General features: G+C 32.8%; 2 protein-coding genes and 1 pseudogene across 5 annotated transcripts; 1 reads left to right on the forward strand and 2 right to left on the reverse strand.

Annotated features, from left to right (window-relative positions):
* Nucleotides 1-14,401: 14,401 nt before the first annotated feature.
* LOC129315152 (oxoglutarate-dependent flavonoid 7-O-demethylase 1-like) lies at nt 14,402-15,103 on the reverse strand (annotated as a pseudogene).
* Nucleotides 15,104-15,433: 330 nt separating this feature from the next.
* On the reverse strand, nt 15,434-15,849 carry LOC129315153 (S-norcoclaurine synthase 1-like). The gene has a single exon (XM_054958714.1). It carries the CDS (start codon nt 15,834-15,836, stop codon nt 15,507-15,509), a length of 330 nt encoding a protein of 109 aa, XP_054814689.1. The 5' UTR covers nt 15,837-15,849; the 3' UTR covers nt 15,434-15,506.
* A 438-nt stretch (nt 15,850-16,287) lies between these two features.
* On the forward strand, nt 16,288-21,623 carry LOC129316831 (protein EMSY-LIKE 3-like). Of its 4 annotated transcripts, XM_054961201.1 has the most exons (11): nt 16,288-16,629; nt 17,353-17,424; nt 17,964-18,172; nt 18,272-18,381; nt 18,476-18,728; nt 18,937-19,155; nt 19,238-19,306; nt 20,183-20,425; nt 20,520-20,588; nt 20,701-20,764; nt 21,276-21,623. In XM_054961201.1, exons 2-11 carry the CDS (start codon nt 17,400-17,402, stop codon nt 21,323-21,325), a joined length of 1,311 nt encoding a protein of 436 aa, XP_054817176.1. In that variant the 5' UTR covers nt 16,288-16,629; nt 17,353-17,399; the 3' UTR covers nt 21,326-21,623. The 4 variants fall into 4 exon arrangements, 3 of the variants coding, with proteins under 3 accessions (XP_054817176.1, XP_054817177.1, XP_054817175.1); XR_008594801.1 differs by lacking the exon at nt 17,353-17,424 and having other exon boundaries at nt 20,515-20,588; XM_054961202.1 differs by lacking the exon at nt 17,353-17,424 and having other exon boundaries at nt 18,973-19,155.
* The last annotated feature ends 509 nt before the right edge of the window (nt 21,624-22,132 follow it).

Consider the following 22,132-nt stretch of genomic DNA (forward strand, 5'->3'; position numbering starts at 1 on the left):
ATTCAACCGAATCATATATACCAAAGAAATAGGTCGAAATTAGTCAGGAGCTAATGGTTTTATTTATTTATTTTTTTTCTGGGTTTTAAATCTAGTGACATTCCAAAACTACTCTCTGGCTCTTCTGATTAAAATTTTCTCTTTTCAGTAGTTGACGGGGGAAAAAAATCTGTAAAGTGCATGGCGTACCAAATTCTCTAGTGAACTTTTTTTCCCCTTGTCAGACTCTCTTGTGAACTTGTTCTAATGTTCTTTGATTCTTTCTGGGCTTTTATTCCCGCCACTATTTATTTTCCTCTTCCCTAATGTTGGGCGTTTCCGTGCATGACCCGAGTTCATTAAGAGGTTTGGGCTTTGCTTTATATTTTCACCCAAAAAAAATTAAAACATTAGACGACCATATATATTCCCTTCGAATGATAATATAAAGCATCTCCTATAAATATTGCATGATCCAGAATACAGGGTATTAGTTAAATTTTATATTTATTTTTTTTAACTATACCCCTAATTCATTTATGACTCTTTTTTAGAAAAAATCATGCAATGAAATCTTAATTACTATTATTAAGGCTTTTATTTATAGTATTTAAAAATGGTAGAAATGAAAAGATATGGACATTTTTAAGAATTTAAGATTCAATTAACATTGTTCATAAATTGTGAATTAATTAATTGTGACTTATATTATGGTCTAAAAGGAGTATGTATAAAAATCAAGAGAGTTGGATTTAAAAGAAGGGCTAATCCCTTACGATATAATAAACCAAGGTTTGAATATTTCTTGAAAAAGATACCAATATTTAACACCCAACAATTTCTTAAACAAAATTACTTCCAATAATCCAGCAGTACATTGAGCTCAAGCTGGAATTCCTTCTTTACTTCTGAAGTGTTAAAATAGAAGTCTCGAGTGCATATACCAATTATTCAAGTAAGTAGAAGTGTTTAACTTTGTACCCATTTTCATTGGCCCAATTCCATCCCAGTATATCAGGACAAGTCATCCTAGACCAAAAAAAATGAGATGAGACTTTGGAGAATAAGACAAGAAAGGAATTCGAGATAGGACGGAATACAAGATTGCCTTTAAGACATCCTTATTTATCCTGAATATTATATATATATATATATATATTATTTTTTTTTTTTAAAATATACATGAAATATATTAATTATATTAATATAATTTGTACTTATATTAATTATAATTTCTATTTCTATTTAAAAATAAAAAATTTTTATATTGATAATTTTAATGATATAGAGTAATCTCTTTCTTTACAATATATTAATTATATCAATATCAATTATTCTTATATCTATCTATTTAATAATTTTTATTTATATCATATTTCGTGTTTTATTTTCAGAAGAATTGCTAATTTAACATATCTCAACTAAAGAAAAAGAATAATGATTTAATGTTGTGCATCATAATATGTTATGTCTCATGTGTACTTAACTTTAAGTTGTACACTTATAGTTGTAATTGATATAATTCAATAATCGACTTTAAATTATTGTGATTTCTGTACTTGTATTATTTTGGTTTTAAACTTAGTAATTTATGTGATTTAAAATCAGTTAAAACATATATTTAGTCCTTTAACTTTATACAATATTTTATTTTAGTCCCTTAACTTTATAAAATATCTTTTTAGTCTTTTGATCTTAATAGTGTTAGTTTTGTCTCAACAAATTTTTACATTAAAATTTTAAACATTGACAAAATATTTTCAAATGTTGACATATTAAATTTATTTATTTTTAAAATAATAATGATTGACACAAAAGATAATTATTTGAAACTCATAATGTTAGGGTTAATTACAAAATTAAAAAATCAAAATGAAACCTTATATAAAGTTACAACACTAAAAATATACTTTAGTCTTTAAAATTTTGATGAATATTGTTATTCAGACCCTTTTCTCATATTATCAATTTTATCAAGATATCGAGACATCTCGAATTATCTTGATCCCAACATAATTCCTAACAAAAAAGGACAACTTTGGTGAGAGACAAGATACGAGATAAAAATTTAATTTTGATTATTTTTTAGAACAAGACATGGGACATGAATGTTTTGGTCCCGTTCCATTCTGTGAACACTTTTCATGCAAGCATACATCTTGCCAGGGGCGGAACCAACATTACCATTTTTGGGGGGATTTTTAAAAAAATTAATTTATATTTTTAATCTTTCTTTTAAATAATTGTATAACTTAAAAGTCATTAGATTAAAATTGTGTATAGTTATATATAATATTTCAAAATGTATAGTGACATCAGGCATATTTATATATATTTTTTAAGATTATAAAGTTTAGATATTCTAAATAATTCTAATTAACATTTTGTGCAAATTAACTAAAAAATATGTCTCCATGCAAACGTAGAAATTCTCAACTTTCAGACAATTTAATTGAAAAATAAAATGTGTAGAATATATATACTATAATATTTAATAAAAACAAAACTTTTTATAAAATGGGTAATTATGTATTTTATTTCTATTTAAAACATATAAAAAATTATATCGTGAAGAGGAAAGGACATATACAAAGAGAGAGAGAAGAGAAGTGAAATTTTAGTAGTAGAACCCATTGACGTTAAGAGGGACACAATTTCACACCACTACCGTTTTTTTACTATGACCATTACTTGCTAAAGTCTTTAACGCACATACATACATACATATAAAATAGGGGAGGTCCCTTAACGATAACGTGGTTCCGCCCTTGCATCTTGGATGCCCTTTGTAACATATCATATCCAAGCATTGAATCTTGGATAATGGATCAGGGAAGTGCCCTTGTAATAAAAAAATATATTCATATATAAATTGTTATGTAGATTAAAAATTGTTATTCTTTTTACTCATTTGGAAATTTTATTCCCATGTATTATGTGCTAAATGCAACTGAAATTTCGAGTTTTTTTTAAACATGCCAAATCCTCTTTCATTATTTATAATTTCTATGACCAAGTTAAGCATTTTGAATGGTCAAGCTTCAAGTCTCTCTCTATAGGAAGGGAGCTCAGTGCTTACTTCACTTCAAATGGGAATCATTTTCTTTCCAGCAAGACGATACTTGTTCACGAATATGTACGCACACAACCAAACATATCCATATAAATAAAAATAGAGAGCAAAAAAAAATTATTGTAAAATTTATATATATATATATATACACATACTCATATATAGGTATAGGTATTGATTGTCCAAAAGAAAATTAATTATAGCTACGTTCAATAATAAATTTTAAAAAGTAAATTCTAAAATTATAATTATAAACGCATCTCTTAACTTACAATAATTCAGATTTTTGTATGTAACTTCATGAATCAATATTTACCCCTCATTTCTTTAAAAAAAAAAATTTGTCCAATATATCTGTCATTAAATTCTTCTTTTAAAACTTTACAGTAAATTCTCAAAAATCTTTTATATGGAGTATATGCCTAAAAAATATATTGTAGCAAGCAATGACATGCCACCACGTCATGCTAGGATTCCTCCTTTTGTTTTTCTTTTTGGATAACAAAATTTAGATATTTCTAATAACAGGAAAGTCAAGTCACGTTCAAGCATTGTATGGAAAATTAGATCGGACCGATTAGGTGAACCCATGAACCAGTAACCTAACCTCTTTATCGGTTTGATTTTCATCCTGACCTAGTTAATAAGTGACTCGACCAACTTGGGGTCAACTTAGTGTAAACTAGATAGCCTGATAGGTTAGCTAGGTTAACCAAGTCACCTATTTTGCCATTCAAAAATCCTAAAACATCATATTTTTTCCTTCAAAGCCCCTAAAATGATGACATTTTGGAGTTTTAAAAAAATGAAAAAAATTAAAAAGCAAAAAGGCAAAAAGGCTTTGTTAGTTTTTTTTTAAATTATGAAATCAATCGATTGAACCCTACCCCCAAGAGCTTTGAACACTCATCCTTAACACTAGCTCAAATCGAACCCCACTCGTGGTTTTGGTTATCATCATTGCTTATTCTACTGTTGTTGCTCTTCTAGGCTCTTAGCTTCCTAGTTTGAACTCTATCTCTCTCATGGTGTAATAGAAGTACAGAACTTGCTGTGATCGTGATGCATAATTTGTGTCGTTCTTGGCTCTCCTTTCTCTCATGGTGAAGCAGAACTCGTTGTGAAGTAAAACTCATTGTAATATCACTATCCTCTATCTCTCCTAATAAATCTCCTCTTCTTAGCATTTTTAATTTAGAATGAGTGGTTTCAACACTATTTGTTATTATTGACTTGTCTATTGTTGCTTAACATTTTTTATTGTTTTTGTCTATTGTTATTTTTTTACTATTATTTGACATTTGAGTGGTTATATTTCTATAATTATTATTGTATTGATATCTTGTATTAGAGATTAATCTTAGATTTAATTAAATATTTTTATAATTAATGTGTTTTTATTGAAATTGTATTATTTTAATCATGATCGGTTGCTATCGATTCAATCTTAGTTAAACTACTAACCCGTGACTTAGTGTTTCAAGTATCGTCCTCAGTACTCCCCTGTCTCCATTGAAACATTATGGGTTCTCACTTATGCAATCACTGCCACCTTTGACGTGGATCTTTGACTGTCTAATTTATGAGATCACATGCTCTGTACAATCCTAATTCTCATTGCTTTCAACTCATGTCCTCCCTATTTTGATCCACTTTAATTTACCCACCCATATATATATATATATCCATTGCCCTTTTGCTTTTTATTTTGCTACAACCACCTTGATGTGAAATCATTAGAGGAAGCTACAGTTTTATTAGTTTTGATTGCCTTTATGGATCAATTAATATTGCCCTTGATCTCAATTTGTTGTGTTAATGGTGGATTTTTAGATTTGGTTGGCCTTTTGGCAATGAACTTCTTCATTGCTTAATTTGCATCAAATAGGTGAATGCAAGGAGCTTTCTTATGATTATTATACAAAATTTTCACATTTTTCATGAAAAAATACTAGGATTTAATTTGTTTTAGATTTATGTTGTCGAGGATGATATCGCCATTCTTTTCTTTTTTTTATTTTTTATTAAAGCATTGCGATCTTTGGGATGATAAGGTGTTTGATGTTAGCATAGATCGAATTTAATTAATTGATGTTCAGTCGAGTTTTTGGTGCATTTTTAAAATTTGAGCTGCTTTCTTTTATTGTTAGAGATCTGAATTTTAGGTTTAAAACTCTTAATTAAACAATCTTTAAAGTTGAGGTAAGATAGCCATGGTTTCCTTGTATGTGATTTACTCTACTAATGCCTATTATCTTATTGAATGAATATTGACAAAATGTGGTCATGATTAAAAATTTATGATAAAAATCAAAGTCCTGCTAGAATTTTCTTGAATTGCTCATATGCAATAAAGGATGCATAAGAACTATAAAGTCACACTGTTTTGCTATATTGAAGTGTGGTTGGCATTTAAATATTGATGTGATGCATTAAAAGGTTCCATCCCTGAATTCACTTTTTATGGTTGTTCTTGAGAATTTCTTAATCTTATTGCACTTGCAACTCCCTTTTTTCAAAATTTTAAATTAATTGATTAAATTTAAATTAATCAATGTTGAAGATTGAGTCAAATGGTAAAGCCAGCTACTAGCAATCTAAAGTGCTTTATTTTGCTTACCCATCATGATTAGATTTATGTACCATGTTAATATTATTTTGCAATAACAGAACTTGTGTCCTTTTTCTTTGGATAGTACTACTTATAGTATTATTTATTTGCTTATGTAGTGTCCTACTCTTCGTTACATAAAAGATGTAGAGATTTAAGCCATTTACACATAAAGAGCCAGCTGGGCTTGAAGGATGAACTATAGATGTTAGCAATCTTAAATTAAATGTTCAGAAGGCCATCACTGAAGGGGGTTTTCTTGTGTCTATTTGGCTTGTGATGCTGCACACATGTCAAAACAATTTGCTTTGAAGCACATTATATGCAATGATAAAGAATCCTTTGGATTGGTAAAGAAGGAGATCTCAGTAATGCAGTCATTGAAAGGGCATCCTAATGTTGTCACACTTTTTTCACATACAATCTTTGATATGGGCCGAACAAAAGAGGCCTTCCTTGTGATGGAATTTTGTGAAAAGTCTCTAGTGCAGGTGCTTAAGAGCCATGAAGTAGGTTATTTTGACAAGCAACAGGTTTTATTGATCTTGAGGGATATATGCAATGTAGTTTTTGCAATGCATTGCTAATCCCCACCTATTGCTTATCGGTAAAATTGACAACCTCTTGGATATGATGTTTTGTCAATGATAGCATTTTCTCCTTTTTTTTAAGTTTCTTATTATTTTTCCCCAGTTTCTTTTCTCTTATTTTTCTTTTTTTAGTAAGTGGTCTTATGTTTGTGTGAAATTCTTACTAGTAAATATACCAATTTGGAATTTCATATTATCAATCTGTCTTTTATGTAATAATTGTTATAATTTTGCATCATTCTTGCTCTTTTTTTTTCTTCTTAGATTGCTAGAAATAAACCTCCAATATAAAACTTTATTGAATTCACATGGATATGAGCAATAGACCTTTTTTATGCTAACAGTTAGATATATAACTTGTATTTACATTAATAGATATAATATTTCCCCATAGCCTTATACTTTATCTTATCTATATTTGTCACAAGTTCATCTTTAGATATTGAGATATAGTTTTTCTGTTATGTTATTGTTTTAAGGAATTGAGAAAGAATCCCCTTCTGATAAATATATTTTTCAATCGTACCATTTAATATGAGAAAATTTATTTTCTTTGGGCGTGACCTAGAAGAGTTTACAGAGCTTGTACAGTGTGTACTCAGATAATAATTTATGACATGTGATTAATGAATTCTTTTCTTCTCTATTTTCCAAAGACTTAAAAGCTGAAAATCTTCTATTAACATCAAATGGCTTGTTGAATTATGCAACTTTGGAAGCATAGCTACTAATCACAAGCGTTTTGAGAAACCAAAAGAAATGGTGATTAAGGAAGGTAATATCAGAAAGTATACAACTCCTGCCTACAAGGCCCCTGAGGCAAGTTGAAATTTGTTTTCTTAAATACAACTAGTCTTGTGTGATGAAAATAATTGCTAACCATGTTCCACTAACATGTTTTAGATGTGAAATCTGTTTTTGAGAGAAGTCACTAATGAAAAAGTGGACATATGGGTTAGTAAGGGAAACTCCGCCCATCTCTTTTATAATAAAGCTTTTACAAAATGTTTTAAGACTAAGTGCAACTCAACCATCTTTAAAATGTTAGGATCTTGGGTGCCTTCTCTTTTGCATATGCTAGCTTAGGAGTGCATTTAATGGAGAATCAAAGCTTCAAGTCCTTAATGAAAAATTATCGCATCCTTTACTTACCTAAATATAATTCTTCCATTGTAGACTTAATCAAAGACATGCTTCAAGCTAGACCAAATGATAGACTAGATATCATGCAAGCAAGCATTTTGCTTGATTGTACATTCATCTCTAATAATTTAGGTTGGTTTTAGATCATCCATGTTAATGGCATTCCTAGGCGGTCCTAGCATTTTGACAATAAAATTGTTAATACTGGATAATTTACCATGGTGGCAAGTTTGGTTTCGTGTTAATGAGCAATACCTATCAATTTGTAGAAGTCATTACCAAATACACCACCTGAATTTTCTTCTTCCAACAATCATAGAGGTGAGATGACTATAGGCTACGAAATTAGGATTTTAGGTTTTCTTGTTTCAGAAGATTGAAATGTGATCCAACATGTGTGTTAGTGGATAGAAGTTTTGGTAGAAAATTGAAAGTTTTAATTTTAATATAACACTGTGAGCATGATACTGAACAAAGATTGATTTATTTATATTTAAATTTTGACAAATGCTTCAAAGCTTGCTTACAGATCATCCCAAACGCCTTGTAGGAGTCCTCTCCTACCATTTGGAGAATGTAAAACTTCATTACAGTCATCCCTTTCTTCTGAAGGAAGGAGGTAGGGCCAACTTAGTGCCTTCTGGCCCACTCAACATGCATAAAAATCACTTACCATAAAAGGAAAGGGCAAACCTACATTTGATAATGAACTAGCTACCCATCTTATTTCATCAAAACTTGATAAAATTCATCCAGAGAATAATCAATTACTTAATAATAACAAAGAGGTCAATGCCCAATCCCATACTTTGAAAAGCAATTCACATGGAAAATCAAATAAGCCTAATGCCAATTCTTCTAAGGACTTGGAAATAAAAATTTCCTTGAGTCAAGATCATAGTAGTGAGAAGCAAATGTCATCAAATATAGAAAACAAAACTACTTTTCAAGACCAGGCTTTTAATGCTTTTATTATTGAATTTGATACAAGTAAATTCAACTTTAGATCCAGTTATAAATCTCATAAGGAAGCAACATTAGAGGATAAGGTGGAGAAACTCAAGGAGCAGTTAAAGGAAGTTAACTTGGAAAAAGCTAAAATGACTTCCAAGTATGAAAAGCTCATTACCATGTGTCGGTCTCAAAGACAAGAAATCCAAGATCTCAAGCTGGCACTTGCAGCTAAAACTCCATCACCAAAAAAGGAGGCTCTTAGAATACCTTCAACAGATGCAATATCTGCTATGGTAATCTTATTTTGTAATTTATTTTTGTATTTATGTAGCTTTAAGTTTTTAAATTGTATAGGTTTGGTTTTTGACACATGACTATACGTGTTGCGTTATTATGGCAGAGATGTAAGACAATTCAAGAACAAGTGCAAAATAAAGTTGAATGGAAAACTCTTGATTTAGAACCTAAGTCATCATGGCGAGCTTTTCTAGAGGAACCCTAGCCACAAAAGTCTTTTTTCATTATCAATACTTCTAAGTTTGGTGGTAGTAGGAGTGGTTAGCAAAATAAGCAGCCAATCAAACCAACTATGCATTTTAATTCTTAAGCTTTTAGAACAAAAAGCTTTTCTACTATACACATTGAAAGCCCACAAATGCCTATGTATACCATTGATAGGAGTAATTCTCAGGCTAAGTCTACCTATAAGAGCAAGTCCCCTTCTCAACCTACTAGATGGGCTGGTTTTTAACTTCATGTGGAATGTCTTAAAAATATTCGACAATGTTTGATTTGAGTGTCTTGTGTTTATTGTTATGTAAATCAAAACTTTTTTCTTTTGTAATGGACTAGAGCAATAGTTTTAAGTTTATACTCACACATACATATTGCATCAAGTGTTGAATGAGAGTGTGGTTCATTTGCAATTTGGATGATTTATGTGTTACATACCCTATTGAATATATGTGTTATTGGTTTTAAGGTTTGAGACTAGGCAAATATCCTTATCTATACTAAACTGTGCTTTTTATAGTATGGACTATCTTATTTAGAATACTATTACTCTCACATCTTTCATACTCAGCTCACTTCTATGCCTTTCAGTAACATTATTTGATTTCACAATATTACTTTTATGCTATTGATGATTTAGGTGTGAAATAAATTGCAGTTAAACTAGTGTAGTGCAATTTAAAATAGGAAATCCAACGTGGAAGGAAGCTTGCCTGTTCTTGACATGAATCAATTATCAATATTTATTTATTTATTTATTCTCTCAAGTTTGCATCAATTATTGATTTAATTTTTTAAATTTAATTTTTTTTCGATTCAGTTTTTTAAATTTACCTCAGTTATTGATTCGATCCTTATTGTATAAATAGATTGCAACACTTTTAAAATTTCTTAACAAGAATGATGGAATATTAATGATAGTCATATATGTTAATGAAAAGAAATGTACTTATTGATGTTAAAAAATGACTTAGGAAATTTTAAAAAACAAAAGAACAATATGTATCATAAGAGTCTTTGTTAGTAGAAATTAAATTTTGAGGGCTAATTTTTTCCCGTTTACTTATATATACATGTCAAGTTATTAATATATTTTATACATTAGATAATTTAAGACTCAATTTATATATTAAAACTTAAAAGATTAATATGATAATTAAGAAAATATAAACAATAAAATTAATAAAAGTTAATTAAACAACTTGATAAGTATAGTAAATTCGAAGACCTTAATGATTATGGGATACTGTGCCTATCATTTTGACATCATCATCAGTTCATCTTTAATTTTTTTGACTTGGTCTCTTTCATACCAATTTTTTTTTTAAAATCCTAAGGTCTCAACTTCAATGCATTTTCAACAATGTTGAATTTTTCGGGTATTTACCGTGGGCATTGTACTTTGTGAGAAAAGTAACAAAGAAAGGTAACTTAAATAATACCAACCATATAGCATTTCTTGAGACATCACGCAATTGACCAAAAATATTTTCCTCCATTCAATTTCAAATGTCAAATGGTATTTTTTACTCTCTCTCTTCCTCATATCCTTCAATCTCTAATGTGCTTGAAAAACACTAAAGAATTTAGCATTGCTAAGTCCAAACTCATCATACATTTTGCACTTGGATGTCTTCCAAGTCAACATTCCAAGGGTGTATATATAAGGCAAAATGTTCAGTATATAGTTAACAAAAATTGGTGTTAACTTTGCTTAAGATTATCATTTTACAAACCTCAGCTTTTTGAGACAATTTCATCTTTATTCAAAAGCTTCTACCTCATCAAATAAAATACAAAAGATTATAGGGAGAATAACATTATTTCAAGTAGTTGCAAATTTAAAAGTTTCAATTACAAATATGATATTTAAATTCTAAATATAACAATTAGTTTGTAATTTAGATTTCTGTTTATAACTATTTGAATTGATATTTATAATTTATTTTGCAAAAAAAATTATCAAAGACTTAACTATCATTAATATATCCTTTTAAGACTTTATTGTCATTCTCCAAAGATTTTAAAGCAAAAATGAAAATTCAACTAAAAAAAAAAGACAACCTCCTAGAATTTCAGGAGCTTTTAAGCACCATCATCAGTAATATAGTATCAAAATTAGTGACCTTGACACGCAACCATAAATTTGACATTTTGATGAAGACAAGAGGACTTCTTAGAATTCACTATCAATTAACACGCAAGCCTTCTTCCTTGACCACTGCCTTAGGCTATCTATGAAAAATCCACAACCTCAATTACTAACTTAATTAGTAGATAATGTGTTTGTGTATGTGTGTGTGTGTATAACTCACATTTGTATGAAACCCACTAAGTTGGCTATAAGAAATATAGAGCCAAACCTCTACATCTTGAACGTCTCACATATTATATTACCATAAATCGCCTTCCTTAGTATGGCCTCTCACTACTTCTTGTGCTATCATTTATGGTGGTAACATCTCAAACTACAAATATAACCTCAGGATCATCTCTATTAGCTTCTAAGGATCCTTCTTCTTCTTCCTGGCTATCACCCTTTGGGGAATTTGTCTTTGGCTTTTATACCACCAACAATGATTAAAATCTCTTTTTACTTGCCATCTGGGATGAAAAAAATCTCAGATAAAACCATAGTTTGGTGGGCAAATGGATATAATCCATTACTAAAAGGATTAAAAATTGAACTCACCATAAATGGTCAATTTATACTCACTGGTCCAAAAGGCCAGGAAATTCCCATGCCCATGTTTATTGTTAATGATAAAATTTCATATGTTGGCATGCTTGACATGGGAAATTTTGTCCTCATCAAAGGTTCTAGCTATGTTTAGGAGAGCTTCAAAGACGCTACAGGTACCTTACTTCAAACTCGAGTACTGGAAATTAGTGGAAAGCTAACTTCAAGGAAAATGGATAGAAACTATTTAAAGGGAAGGTTTCAACTTCGCATTCAAGATTATGGCAATATAGTTCTTCAACCAATTACCCTTGCTACATATTGTATCTACGGGCCTTATTTCAACAACAAAACAGCCAATAGTTCTAATCATATGGATTTTGGGTATCGCCTGGTTCTTAATGAGTTAGGTTTTGTCAATGTGGTTAGAAGGAATGGCAACACTGTCAATATTGCAAATAAATCACAAGTTCCTTTAAGGGATTTCTATTACAAGGCAATACTTGATTTTGATAGGACTTTCACTCAGTATTCATCCCAGGGATAAGAAAGGTAGGAATTGGGGTTCTTAGACCATTGTTTGGTCTATCCCTAATGACATTTGCTCAAATATGAGTGGTGACTTGGGCAGAGGACCTTGTGGTTATAATGGCTTTTGCAGATTGGATACTAACAGAAGGCCAATACGTGATTGTCTTCCTGGGTTTCCCCCCTTAGATCCTACTAACAAGTTCAATGGCTGTAAGCTAGACAAGCAAGTAAATTATAAATCAAGTAAGTTAAGACCAGAGGATATATACAAGATGCAAGAGCTATCCAATACCTTTTGGCCTACATCTTTAAATTTTGAACAATTGTAAAGATTAAATGAAAATGATTGCAGCCAATCTTGCCTTTATGATTGCTACTGTGTGGTTGCTGTTATAAAGGAAGGCACATGCTGGAAGAAGAAATTGCCTTTGTTAAATGGAAGGCAGGACTAGGATGTGAATGGGAAGGCTCTAATAAAATTGCCCAAATATGATGTTCCTTTAGATGAATCCCTTTTAGAGGATAGAAACATAAGGAAGAAGGACTAAGCAACCTTGATTTTAGTTGTGTTTCTCAACTTACTTTTGTTATAGCAATTATATTCATTTTCCCTACGTTATATCAAAGGAGGCACAAAAATAGATGCAAATCAAGTCTTTTAGATTCAAATCTTCAAACTTTAACCTATAAAGATCTACAAGAAGCCACAGATAGATTCAAAGAAGAATTAGGAAGAGGTGCCTTTGGTATTGCATATAAAGGGGTCATATTCTCATCAAGTTCAAGAACCTATATTGCTGTGAAGAAGTTGGATAAGCTGCACTAAGAGGGAGAAAAGGAGTTCAAAATAAAAGTGAGCATAATAGCAAAAACTCATCACAAGAACCTAGTTAGACTTCTGGGGTTCTGTGGTGAAGGACCAGACAAGCTCTTGGTGTATGAGTTCATAAGAAATGGAATAGTGGCTAGCTTCCTTTTTGGGATCTCCAGACTTGATTGGAACAAAAGAATCCAAATAGCATCTAGGATTGCAAAAGGGATCATGTACTTACATGAAGAATATGTCACCTAGATCATCCACTGTGACATCAAGCCTCAAAATATCCTTTTAGATGATTCATTCACGATAAGAATATTAGATTTTAGGTTGTCAAAGCTACTTTTGAGAGATCAAACTCAAACCCATACAATAATTAGAGGGACAAGAGGTTATGTAGCACTAGAATGGTTTAGGAACACTCCTATTATTGCAAAAATTAATGTTTATAGTTATAGAGTGATGTTGTTAAAGATTTTATTTTGTTGGAAAAGTCTTGACATAGGAAGAGAGAATGAAGAGGAAGTGATACTGGTTGACTGGGTTTGTGATTTTTATAAAGAAAGAAGATTAAAAAAGCTTGTAGATGAAAATGAAGAGGGTAAAAATGACATGAAAAGGTTAGAAAAGCTAATGATGGCGGCTCTTTTATGCATACAAGAGGACCTATCCTTGAGACCTTCCATGAAGAAGGTCACCTAAATGCTTGAAGGTGTCACTGATGTGTCCATGCCACCGTGCCCTTCTCCTTTTAGTTCTTTCTATTAATTCAACACATGATGTTTAATTGTATGATTTTGATATGACTAAATCTTTTTTTTTTCTTTTGCATGGTTCTTTATGGCCTTGTTTTAAAAAAACTTCAACACACTTGTAGTACGCTAAATTAAAATGACTATTTTTCCTTTTTCCCCTCATGTAATGGGATTAAACCCCATATTTCTTTAAAGGCCTCATCTCTCAGGTTCCACACACAAAGCCATTTTATCAAAAAAACTGTGGAGCTAATTTTATAATCAAATAAAACCATTTCAATTTCTTGAACAGCTCTTGGACCTTTTGGATGGAGGCAATTATTTTATTGTCCTTTGTTAATTAAAAAAAACATGATCAAGGTACGACCAAATTAATTCAAACATCTCTTGCACTAACACCAAGAAGAAAAGGCAATCAAAGTCATAAATGGGTTGTAACGTAGAACAAGAGGGGGTAGAAGAGGAGAGAGAGAAACTAAAGAAATAGAAGGAGAAGAGAAGAAACTCAAGGAAGAGAGAGAATACTCAAATATCAATCTTATTCAATTCATAATCAAAAGTATACAAAATAAGGGATTACATTTATTAGAAACATTATTGAAATAAAGGAGAGATAACAAATTTTTTTTTCAAATTTTGAATTTATTTAAATCTCCCCTTAATTTCCAAATCTTCAAATATTCTTCTTTCTTTTTTTGATTCCATCTGTTTGATTCTCATTTGCCTATTTAAAAAAAAATGCTAAGCTTCCTGAATCATATTTTGAGGCTATCAATGAATGATTCCTCCAACTTCCTGTTGAAAAATCTATGGAAATACTCTGCATTTGTCATGGTCTTATACACAGGCGGCTTTCCCTCACTAATAAGCTTTTCAAATGGTCCAATATCTACAGAAGCATTGGGAAAACAGAATGTGACTATTGATAACCTCTCCTTCAATTTATTCACAAGAGCTCTGTGAACTGGTGCTTTGTAAATGCCATTGCTCATCACCTACATAGTTTATTCAACAATTCCCCACCAAATAAGTAGATCTTTTGAAATTGTAAAAAATCTTAAACTGAGCTTTAAAAAGAAAAATCCAAACACATAAAACAAATGCAATAAATAAAGTAATGCAAATGATTAGTTTTATAGATTAATCAATGACAAACCTCGAAGATTTGGCCTATGTTGACAACAATGGCTCCTCCAATAGGTTGAACAAGGACCTATTTCCCATCTTTGAGGAATTGTAATCTAGGCAAGTGTCCACATTCAAGCAAGAGAGTGATGGCAGAATTGTCAGCATGAGGCATAAGCCCAAGAACTTTTTCAGGCTCAGGACAAGGAGGGTAGTAATTCATCCTTATATCATATTGTCCCTCTTCAAAGCTCTCTAATAATGGCTTTGGAGCCTCAACCCCCCAAAGCCATACAAATGAACCTCACTACTGAACTTGTTGTCTCTCTCATTTCTTCAGAATATCTATGCAAGGTTTCCCTAAAACACAATTTTAAATGACACCCTTCAAAGCATCAGAAAAGAATGTCACAAAAATATAATTTTTCATTTTCCAATGTGCCATAACTCGTAAGAGTTGTTACTTGAATGAAGTGAGGGATGTATGTAATAACCTGAACTCTGGAGGATTTTGTGGCCACAAATCTAAATTTCTGTTTTGAGTAGGTTGAGTTTTGAGAAAAATCATGTCATTCCAATCCAGCTTTTGGTTTTCTGAGGTTACAAATGCTTGTCCATAGCCTTCAAGACTTCCTAGTCTCTGTGCCCATCTCATCTTTTCTTTAAATAGAAGCTTAAAAAATCCTTCAACTTGATCCCTCATTCTTCTAAGAGATTCATCAGAAACTCCATGATTCACCACATGCAAAACGGTGAACAAGGTAAAACAAAAACGATGACTTCAGAAAAGATTAACCCAATGAAGCATAGAATTTGAAGCACCTGAAAGAGACCCCAGTGTGTGCAAGCAAGATGAAGTGTTTGAAGTTCTTGAGCTCTTGTCTCTGTGTTCACCAACTTGGCCATGTCAATGAGAGGAACACGAAGAGATGAATCAGAAGGGCAGGCTCCGATTTCATGATCATCTCTGATGTACCTAGGTGGTACCTGCTTTGGCCTTTGAATAGCTAGTTCTTGAACACTTGAAATTGGAAGAGATGATTCTAGGTTTGTAATCTCAGCCATGGCATTCGGTGAATAGAGAGGCGTGAGTTGTCAAGTCAACGACAGAACCAAAGATGACTTAAGCGGTGATATTGTATTGGATAGATGATAAGGAGAGACTACAGAGAGGAGAACACGTATGAATAAGATTGTAAGATAGTGGTATTTTTTATTTAAATTTGCTTATGAAAGCAATGAATGTTAAAAAGTATAGGCATAAAAGCTTTATTAATCATTCAAATAAAAAAACTCAAATGATATGAAAATCAATGCAAGGCGTTCTCCAAGTTTCATTTGCTAGATTTTACAAGGAGCAAAAATTCGATGCTCTCAAGGGGCGCGGAACTCAAACTCAATTATTAATCATAATTTTTTCATAAATGTTTTTAAGTCCGCCCAGATTTTCTTTTTTTAATTAATCATTAATATTAATATTAATTATTAAATCGTAAAAAAACAAAAGAAAAGAAAAAAGAAAGGAAAAAAAATGAACAGTGTAGCACGCTCGTCCTCGCACCCATAACCCAGTGTCGGGTCCGACCTGAGCTCCGCTCCATCATTATAACCCGCCGTAATCTCTCCGACAACAACCCTGCGCCACCGTTTGGGTTCTCGTCAGGGCTCACTTCATCCACGTTCGAATAATTTGACAACACTGTTTGCTTGGTGCTGCATCGTTCTTGCTGATTCTGGCGCTGTTCCGAGTTATTGTTCGACATTCGCTCTCAACTTTGGTGCTTTCGCATTTTGCTGGATCTAGGCTATCGATTCCAGGGCAAGCTGGCTATGGACTACGAGCCCTACGATAGTAGTGGTGAGCTTACTAGAAGTTGCTTAATTCTTCCCGTACTTCATCAAGATTCGCAATTCTTTTCCGGTTTGAGTTTAGGGTTAGGGTTCTTTAATACTGTTCTCTTACTTTATCCTTTTGTGCTTTAAAATTTGATAATTTTTAGCGTTTGTGAATGGGAAAGAACTTTAAATGACACCATTTCATGGTTGCTGGTGCGGTTGCTGAATCTGGCTTGTGTTATTTTCTGTGATCTTTAACGAGGATAACAACGATTAGCGGCTTAGACTTTATTTGATTGATAGATCATTGAACCTGCATGTTCTCCGGGCATTGATTGGTCCCTTTCTTGAAGTTATATCGAGGAACCCAGGAAGTATAGTATCTGGTCGACAGGATAATTCAATCTTTGGGTTCTCAAGGAATAGAACTCCTCTCTTAAAAGAACGGATATAAGAATATAACTATATTTGTCTCAACTATCTGGCTTCTATTCTGATTCACAGAATTATGCTAGTTTTTCATTTTATAAATAGATTTTAAGCTACCATATATCTTTCTATGACATTGGGTAGCTGAAAAGTCATAGAACGTAGACATTTTCTTTAAAAAATCTTGCTTGTGTATTTTTTATACTAGCATTATGTTGATCAGAAAGTAGTTTCATGCTTTTTAAGCCTTGAAATGATAATGGAAACCCCTCAAAGGAGTCCGACTATGTAACGGGATTTATTATTCTCCTTTTAGCTAGGAACAGGGATCCCTGAACAAGAAAGCATTAAGGAGGAGGAAGAATGAATAAAAGAAACAAGGAAAAGGGTAAGAGATGTGGAGAAGGATTGATTTGAGATTGAGTATTGCAGCTTAAATAATAGGATACACTTCTTCTATATTGTTATTTTATAGACTCTTCTGTCTGATGAAATATTTTCAGACTGAAGATCCTAAACCACGGCTGTTCTTTGCTCCATTTTTTGTTATTATGAGTTTTTCTCTAAATTGTTGATAGTAATCTTGAGTTACAGTCAAATTTTAGAAAGATAGACTCTCTTTTAAATGTTTTCTGGTTGATAGTAGCTTGCATGGTATACATGGTGAATATATGGTGATATGAATTATAAATTCACCTTCAGCGTTGGATTTAGTGGAAGGTCTTGGAGAGTTTTTTTGTCCCCATATTGCATAGTTTATAACTCTTGATGTGTAGAGCTATTGATTACAATGTATTTCTTGTGTTTGAGATGACTTTTTCACTCGGTCCAAGAAAAGGATGATAGATTATATATATGTTGTGACTTAATCGTCCAATTCCACTTGTTGAGTGGTTGTATCCGATCAAATGATTGTCATGATTGCAGGAACTGATGATGATCTGCCACCAACCCACCAAAATAGAATTCCCAGAGGGGGACGTCTTGCTGGGAATGGAAGATCTGCTGTAGGGTCAGTTCCATATCCAAGGATGTATGGTGAAACTGATATGGAAGCTCAAATTCACCAACTTGAGCAGGAAGCCTACAGTTCAGTTCTACGAGCGTTCAAAGCTCAAGCTGATGCCATTACTTGGGTACATTCTGTCATTTTGGTTCCTGAAATCTGATCTAATGTTTGGTAAATTTGTTCGATCAGGTTTAAATGACCACTACATGACATCTATTTTCTTCAGGAGAAGGAGAGTTTGATTACAGAACTTCGAAAAGAGCTGAGGTTATCAAATGAGGAACATAGGGAACTTCTAGGCCGGGTTAATGCAGATGATGTCATACGAAGGATAAGGTCCAATAAAATTGACTTGTTGTTACAAGCTTAGTAAGTGAGGTCTTCATTGAATTTTCAACTTTTATATTAACAATATCGGACTTTACCTTAGGGAGTGGAGACAGGCAAGTGGCCATCAACCTGGCTTGAAGAGTACTGGCCAAGCTATACATGATTCAATTTCCAGTCCGACAATATCTGCATCCCGTAAGAAACAGAAGATAACACAGTCTGTACCATCACAATCTTATGGTGGGCCATCTCCAACATTCCACCCCCAAACAACGGCTGCACCCCACCAACCATCTTCATCTGCTGCAAAACGAGGACCTGTCCCTGGACCCAAGGGAAAGAAGAACAAATCTGTGAGTAAACATTACAGTTTAGCACATGGCATTTACTTTAAAGACATATTTGTATACTTTTATTGTGTTTAGGTTCACCACCTGGCTGCTTCTTATTGAAGTGTGGGTTGCTCATAAAAAATGATTAATAAATGGAGTAATGCACAAAAAGAATATTCACGTCGTCATCATTATGGTTTTTTTTTTTGGGGGTTCATATATTATTCAGGGTCAACTGTTACCTGGTGTTTCTTCAATGAAGCAGTACACTTCCTCAGGACCAGGAGGAAGGAATCAAATGATCAATAGAGTTTCTTCTGGTGCTGTCATGGGTGAGCCTGCTGAGGGCACTTCATATGATCAATTGATTGGTAGGAGAGTTAGGACTAGGTGGCCTGATGATAATAACTTTTATGAAGCTGTTATCACTGATTACAATCAAACTGAGGTACTTACAGCTCCCATTTCATAGGAATTAGGATTTCCATCCATGTTAAGATGACATCTTTCGTTTGCTCCTAACTCTTCAGGGTCGACATGCTCTGGTCTATGACATGGGCACTGCAAATGAAACATGGGAATGGGTTAATCTAGCAGAGGTATACCTGATGCTTTTTCCTGATTCTTAAAACATGTCTGGGGTTGGTTTGAGAAACTTGACGCTCCCCCCTCCTCAAATTCACCACACACAAAATGAAAGAACTATTCCTGCTAACGTGAAAAGTGTTTTCCCGTTTGAAAAGCAGGACTATTTTGTCCCACTAATTTCAGGGTCATTACATTGAACAAATCATTAGATAGATAGAATGTAAAATTTGTATTCGGTGAACTATAGAAGTCAATTACAAAAATTCGACCTAGTCAATTATGAAATTATCGTTAAAAATTCTGATAAATCCATGCATGTATAAGGAACTTCCAACTTGGAAGTATGTTAAAAAAGCTATGAAGAATTCTTAAAATTATTTTATTTAGTTAAAAATGGTCTCCTTAGTGGGGAACTTGGGGACTATTGTCAAGACCAATAAAACTGCGTAGTCTATCACTTCCATCAGGGAATTCTTTTGTAGACATATCTTACTTTTATCATTGAATTGAATTGGTTGGTCGTGTTTTCCCCCTTCCATTGTTGTATTTCTTTAAGTGCTTAAAATTGAACACTAGAATTTACTAGTTCCATCCAGGAATCAATTAATAAACTGTACTCTTTCGTATCAGATATTTGATGATCCATCTTTTGAATTTTTTTTATCTACAACACTTTCTGAATTTTTTTGGTGGCTTTTTGAACCACATAAAAAACAATTGTTTGTTTGCAAGGTAGGTTAGGAATTTGGAAAATTGAAGATCAAGTCATGTATCTTGGATAATATCTAAAAAAATGTTTCTAGAATGACTTTTCTGCAGTTTGGATATTTGATGTACGTTAGTACTTCATTGATTTTACTAATGTAGATACAGTATTGTGACTGCAGATATCTCCTCAAGATATTCAGTGGGTCGGGGAGGATCCAGGAATCAATCACCGTGTGTCCTATGGTGGTTCTAGTCATGGGATGAATAGGTCTGTTGGTCGTGATAGTGTTCCAGGAGCTGGAAGAGGTAGAGGAGGCACAAAGGGGCAATCCAGGAAAGACATTTTACCTTCACAGAATGGTATAGGAAAGAAGGGTCCGGATGATATTCAATTACTTCATACAGATACACTAATAAAGGAGGTAGCTTCAAACACTTAATTGGAGCATTCTTTGATTGATTGAAATTTGTTGATTGCTTTCGAATATATAATAATTTTCTGGTGGACTAGGGCAGGTTGAGAGGGTTTTCAGTGCAAATCATCCTGATCCTGTAGAAATTGAGAAAGCCAAGAAAGTATTGAAGGTATGAGACCTAATAACCTCCCTCATACACCCACACACAATCCTATTGGCTGATTTTGATTTTCTTGCAACGGGTTTATGCTCATAGCTGATCAATAACTTATCCACTGCAGGAGCATGAGCAAGCTCTTATTGATGCAATTGCAAGAATCGCGGATCTTTCCGATGGTGAAAGCGGTACTTTTCATTTCATCATATGTTATGGCACACTCTCTGATCTCTGTCATTCCACATGTAGTCCTCTAAGTAAGAGAAGCGTGGACCTTACTAGGGTGTCAAATGTGCCTATTCTTTCTATAGTCCGAAGTATTAATAAAAGTTGGATTTATAAAATGAAATATTCGTGGTTAATTCAAGTCACTATGGTCGTAACTTTTTTATTCCAACGAAGTGATGTTGTGATCAAGACTTGAAAAGGTATCAGGGCTTACGGTGAAGTATTTTAGACTTTAGGTTTTGTTACCACTATTTCTTTAATGAAAACATAGCATGTGAATATTTTTTTACAGCTGGATGTAGTCACTACTAACTGTTTGAGTTTTTTTTTTTTTTTTGGCTGTACTCGTCGCAATTCCTTGAGAATCAAGCACTAAAGGAATATACTTGAAATTGTTTCTAGACAGCAGAACTGTTGATTTTAAAGTCACTTTATGCCAGCATTCTTAATGCGATAAATGTTTATATATAGATGGGGTTGGCCGCCATTTCTCACATGCTCAATCAATGGATCGAGAATGACGATGTATTATATTGTCGTGGTGGCCTGCATGCTCATGCGAGAGGCTGGACTTCTCTTCTTGTACTATGCCGTACAATATATTTCCCTAACACATGATTCATAGATAGCTCTTGGCTTTGGGTCTTATTCGATTAGGATGACAATGACCATTGTTGTAGCTTGGCAATAATTATTTCGTTAAGGTTAAAAATTGACGTAGGACCCCATCAGCTGTTGCTTTGTATCATACCTTCTCATCAGTGATCATCAGATGTGATATGATTGTGTATAAATTTGATCTCCTTCTTTTGTTTACAATTATGGTTGTTCGCTCTCTGCCTTCTCCTGCCTGCCATTATTAATTTCATCCTATAGGCTATAGAAATGGAATTTTTTTTTTTTTTTGACTTTCTTTTCCCTAATATTCCGCTTATACGTTGGCGATCTGCTTTCAATACGATGTTTCATTTCAGTTTTATAATTTAAGCTTGTGATGAATGGTTCCTTTTTTGACCCTTGTCAATTAGATGGTTTTGTTGAGTCCATGTTATGGAGTCTCAAAAATAAATGACATCATAACACGCACGCGCGCGCGCACTAAAATATTGAATATAAGTATGTTAAAGATAATAAATCACACTCCATATAAATTGTTAAATGTATGGGACTACCCTCAACCTTCTGCCATGAGTTCTTTTTTTCCTTGTATACAGGCTCTCGTGATAGATGATGAGTGTGTGCATGAGCCCTATTAGGGTCGGCGTTACTATTTGATAGGCTCATGATTAAATGTGATTCGAAAAATATCAAGATAAAATTTATGGTTG

The sequence above is a fragment of the Prosopis cineraria genome, unplaced genomic scaffold (assembly GCF_029017545.1).
Source record: "Prosopis cineraria cultivar Desert tree isolate PC_DT_omini unplaced genomic scaffold, ASM2901754v1 PC7, whole genome shotgun sequence".
NCBI lineage: Eukaryota > Viridiplantae > Streptophyta > Magnoliopsida > Fabales > Fabaceae > Prosopis > Prosopis cineraria.

Excerpts from the sequence above, each read along its gene's own strand:
- LOC129315153 (XM_054958714.1), bottom strand. The coding sequence starts at position 15,836 with ATGGCTGAGATTACAAACCTAGAATCATCTCTTCCAATTTCAAGTGTT.
- LOC129316831 (XM_054961200.1), top strand. The coding sequence starts at position 16,602 with ATGGACTACGAGCCCTACGATAGTAGTG. Across the intron at positions 18,729-18,936 it reads AGGGAAAGAAGAACAAATCT|GGTCAACTGTTACCTGGTGT; the intron begins GTGAGTAAACAT and ends TATATTATTCAG. Across the intron at positions 19,156-19,237 it reads CTGATTACAATCAAACTGAG|GGTCGACATGCTCTGGTCTA; the intron begins GTACTTACAGCT and ends CTAACTCTTCAG.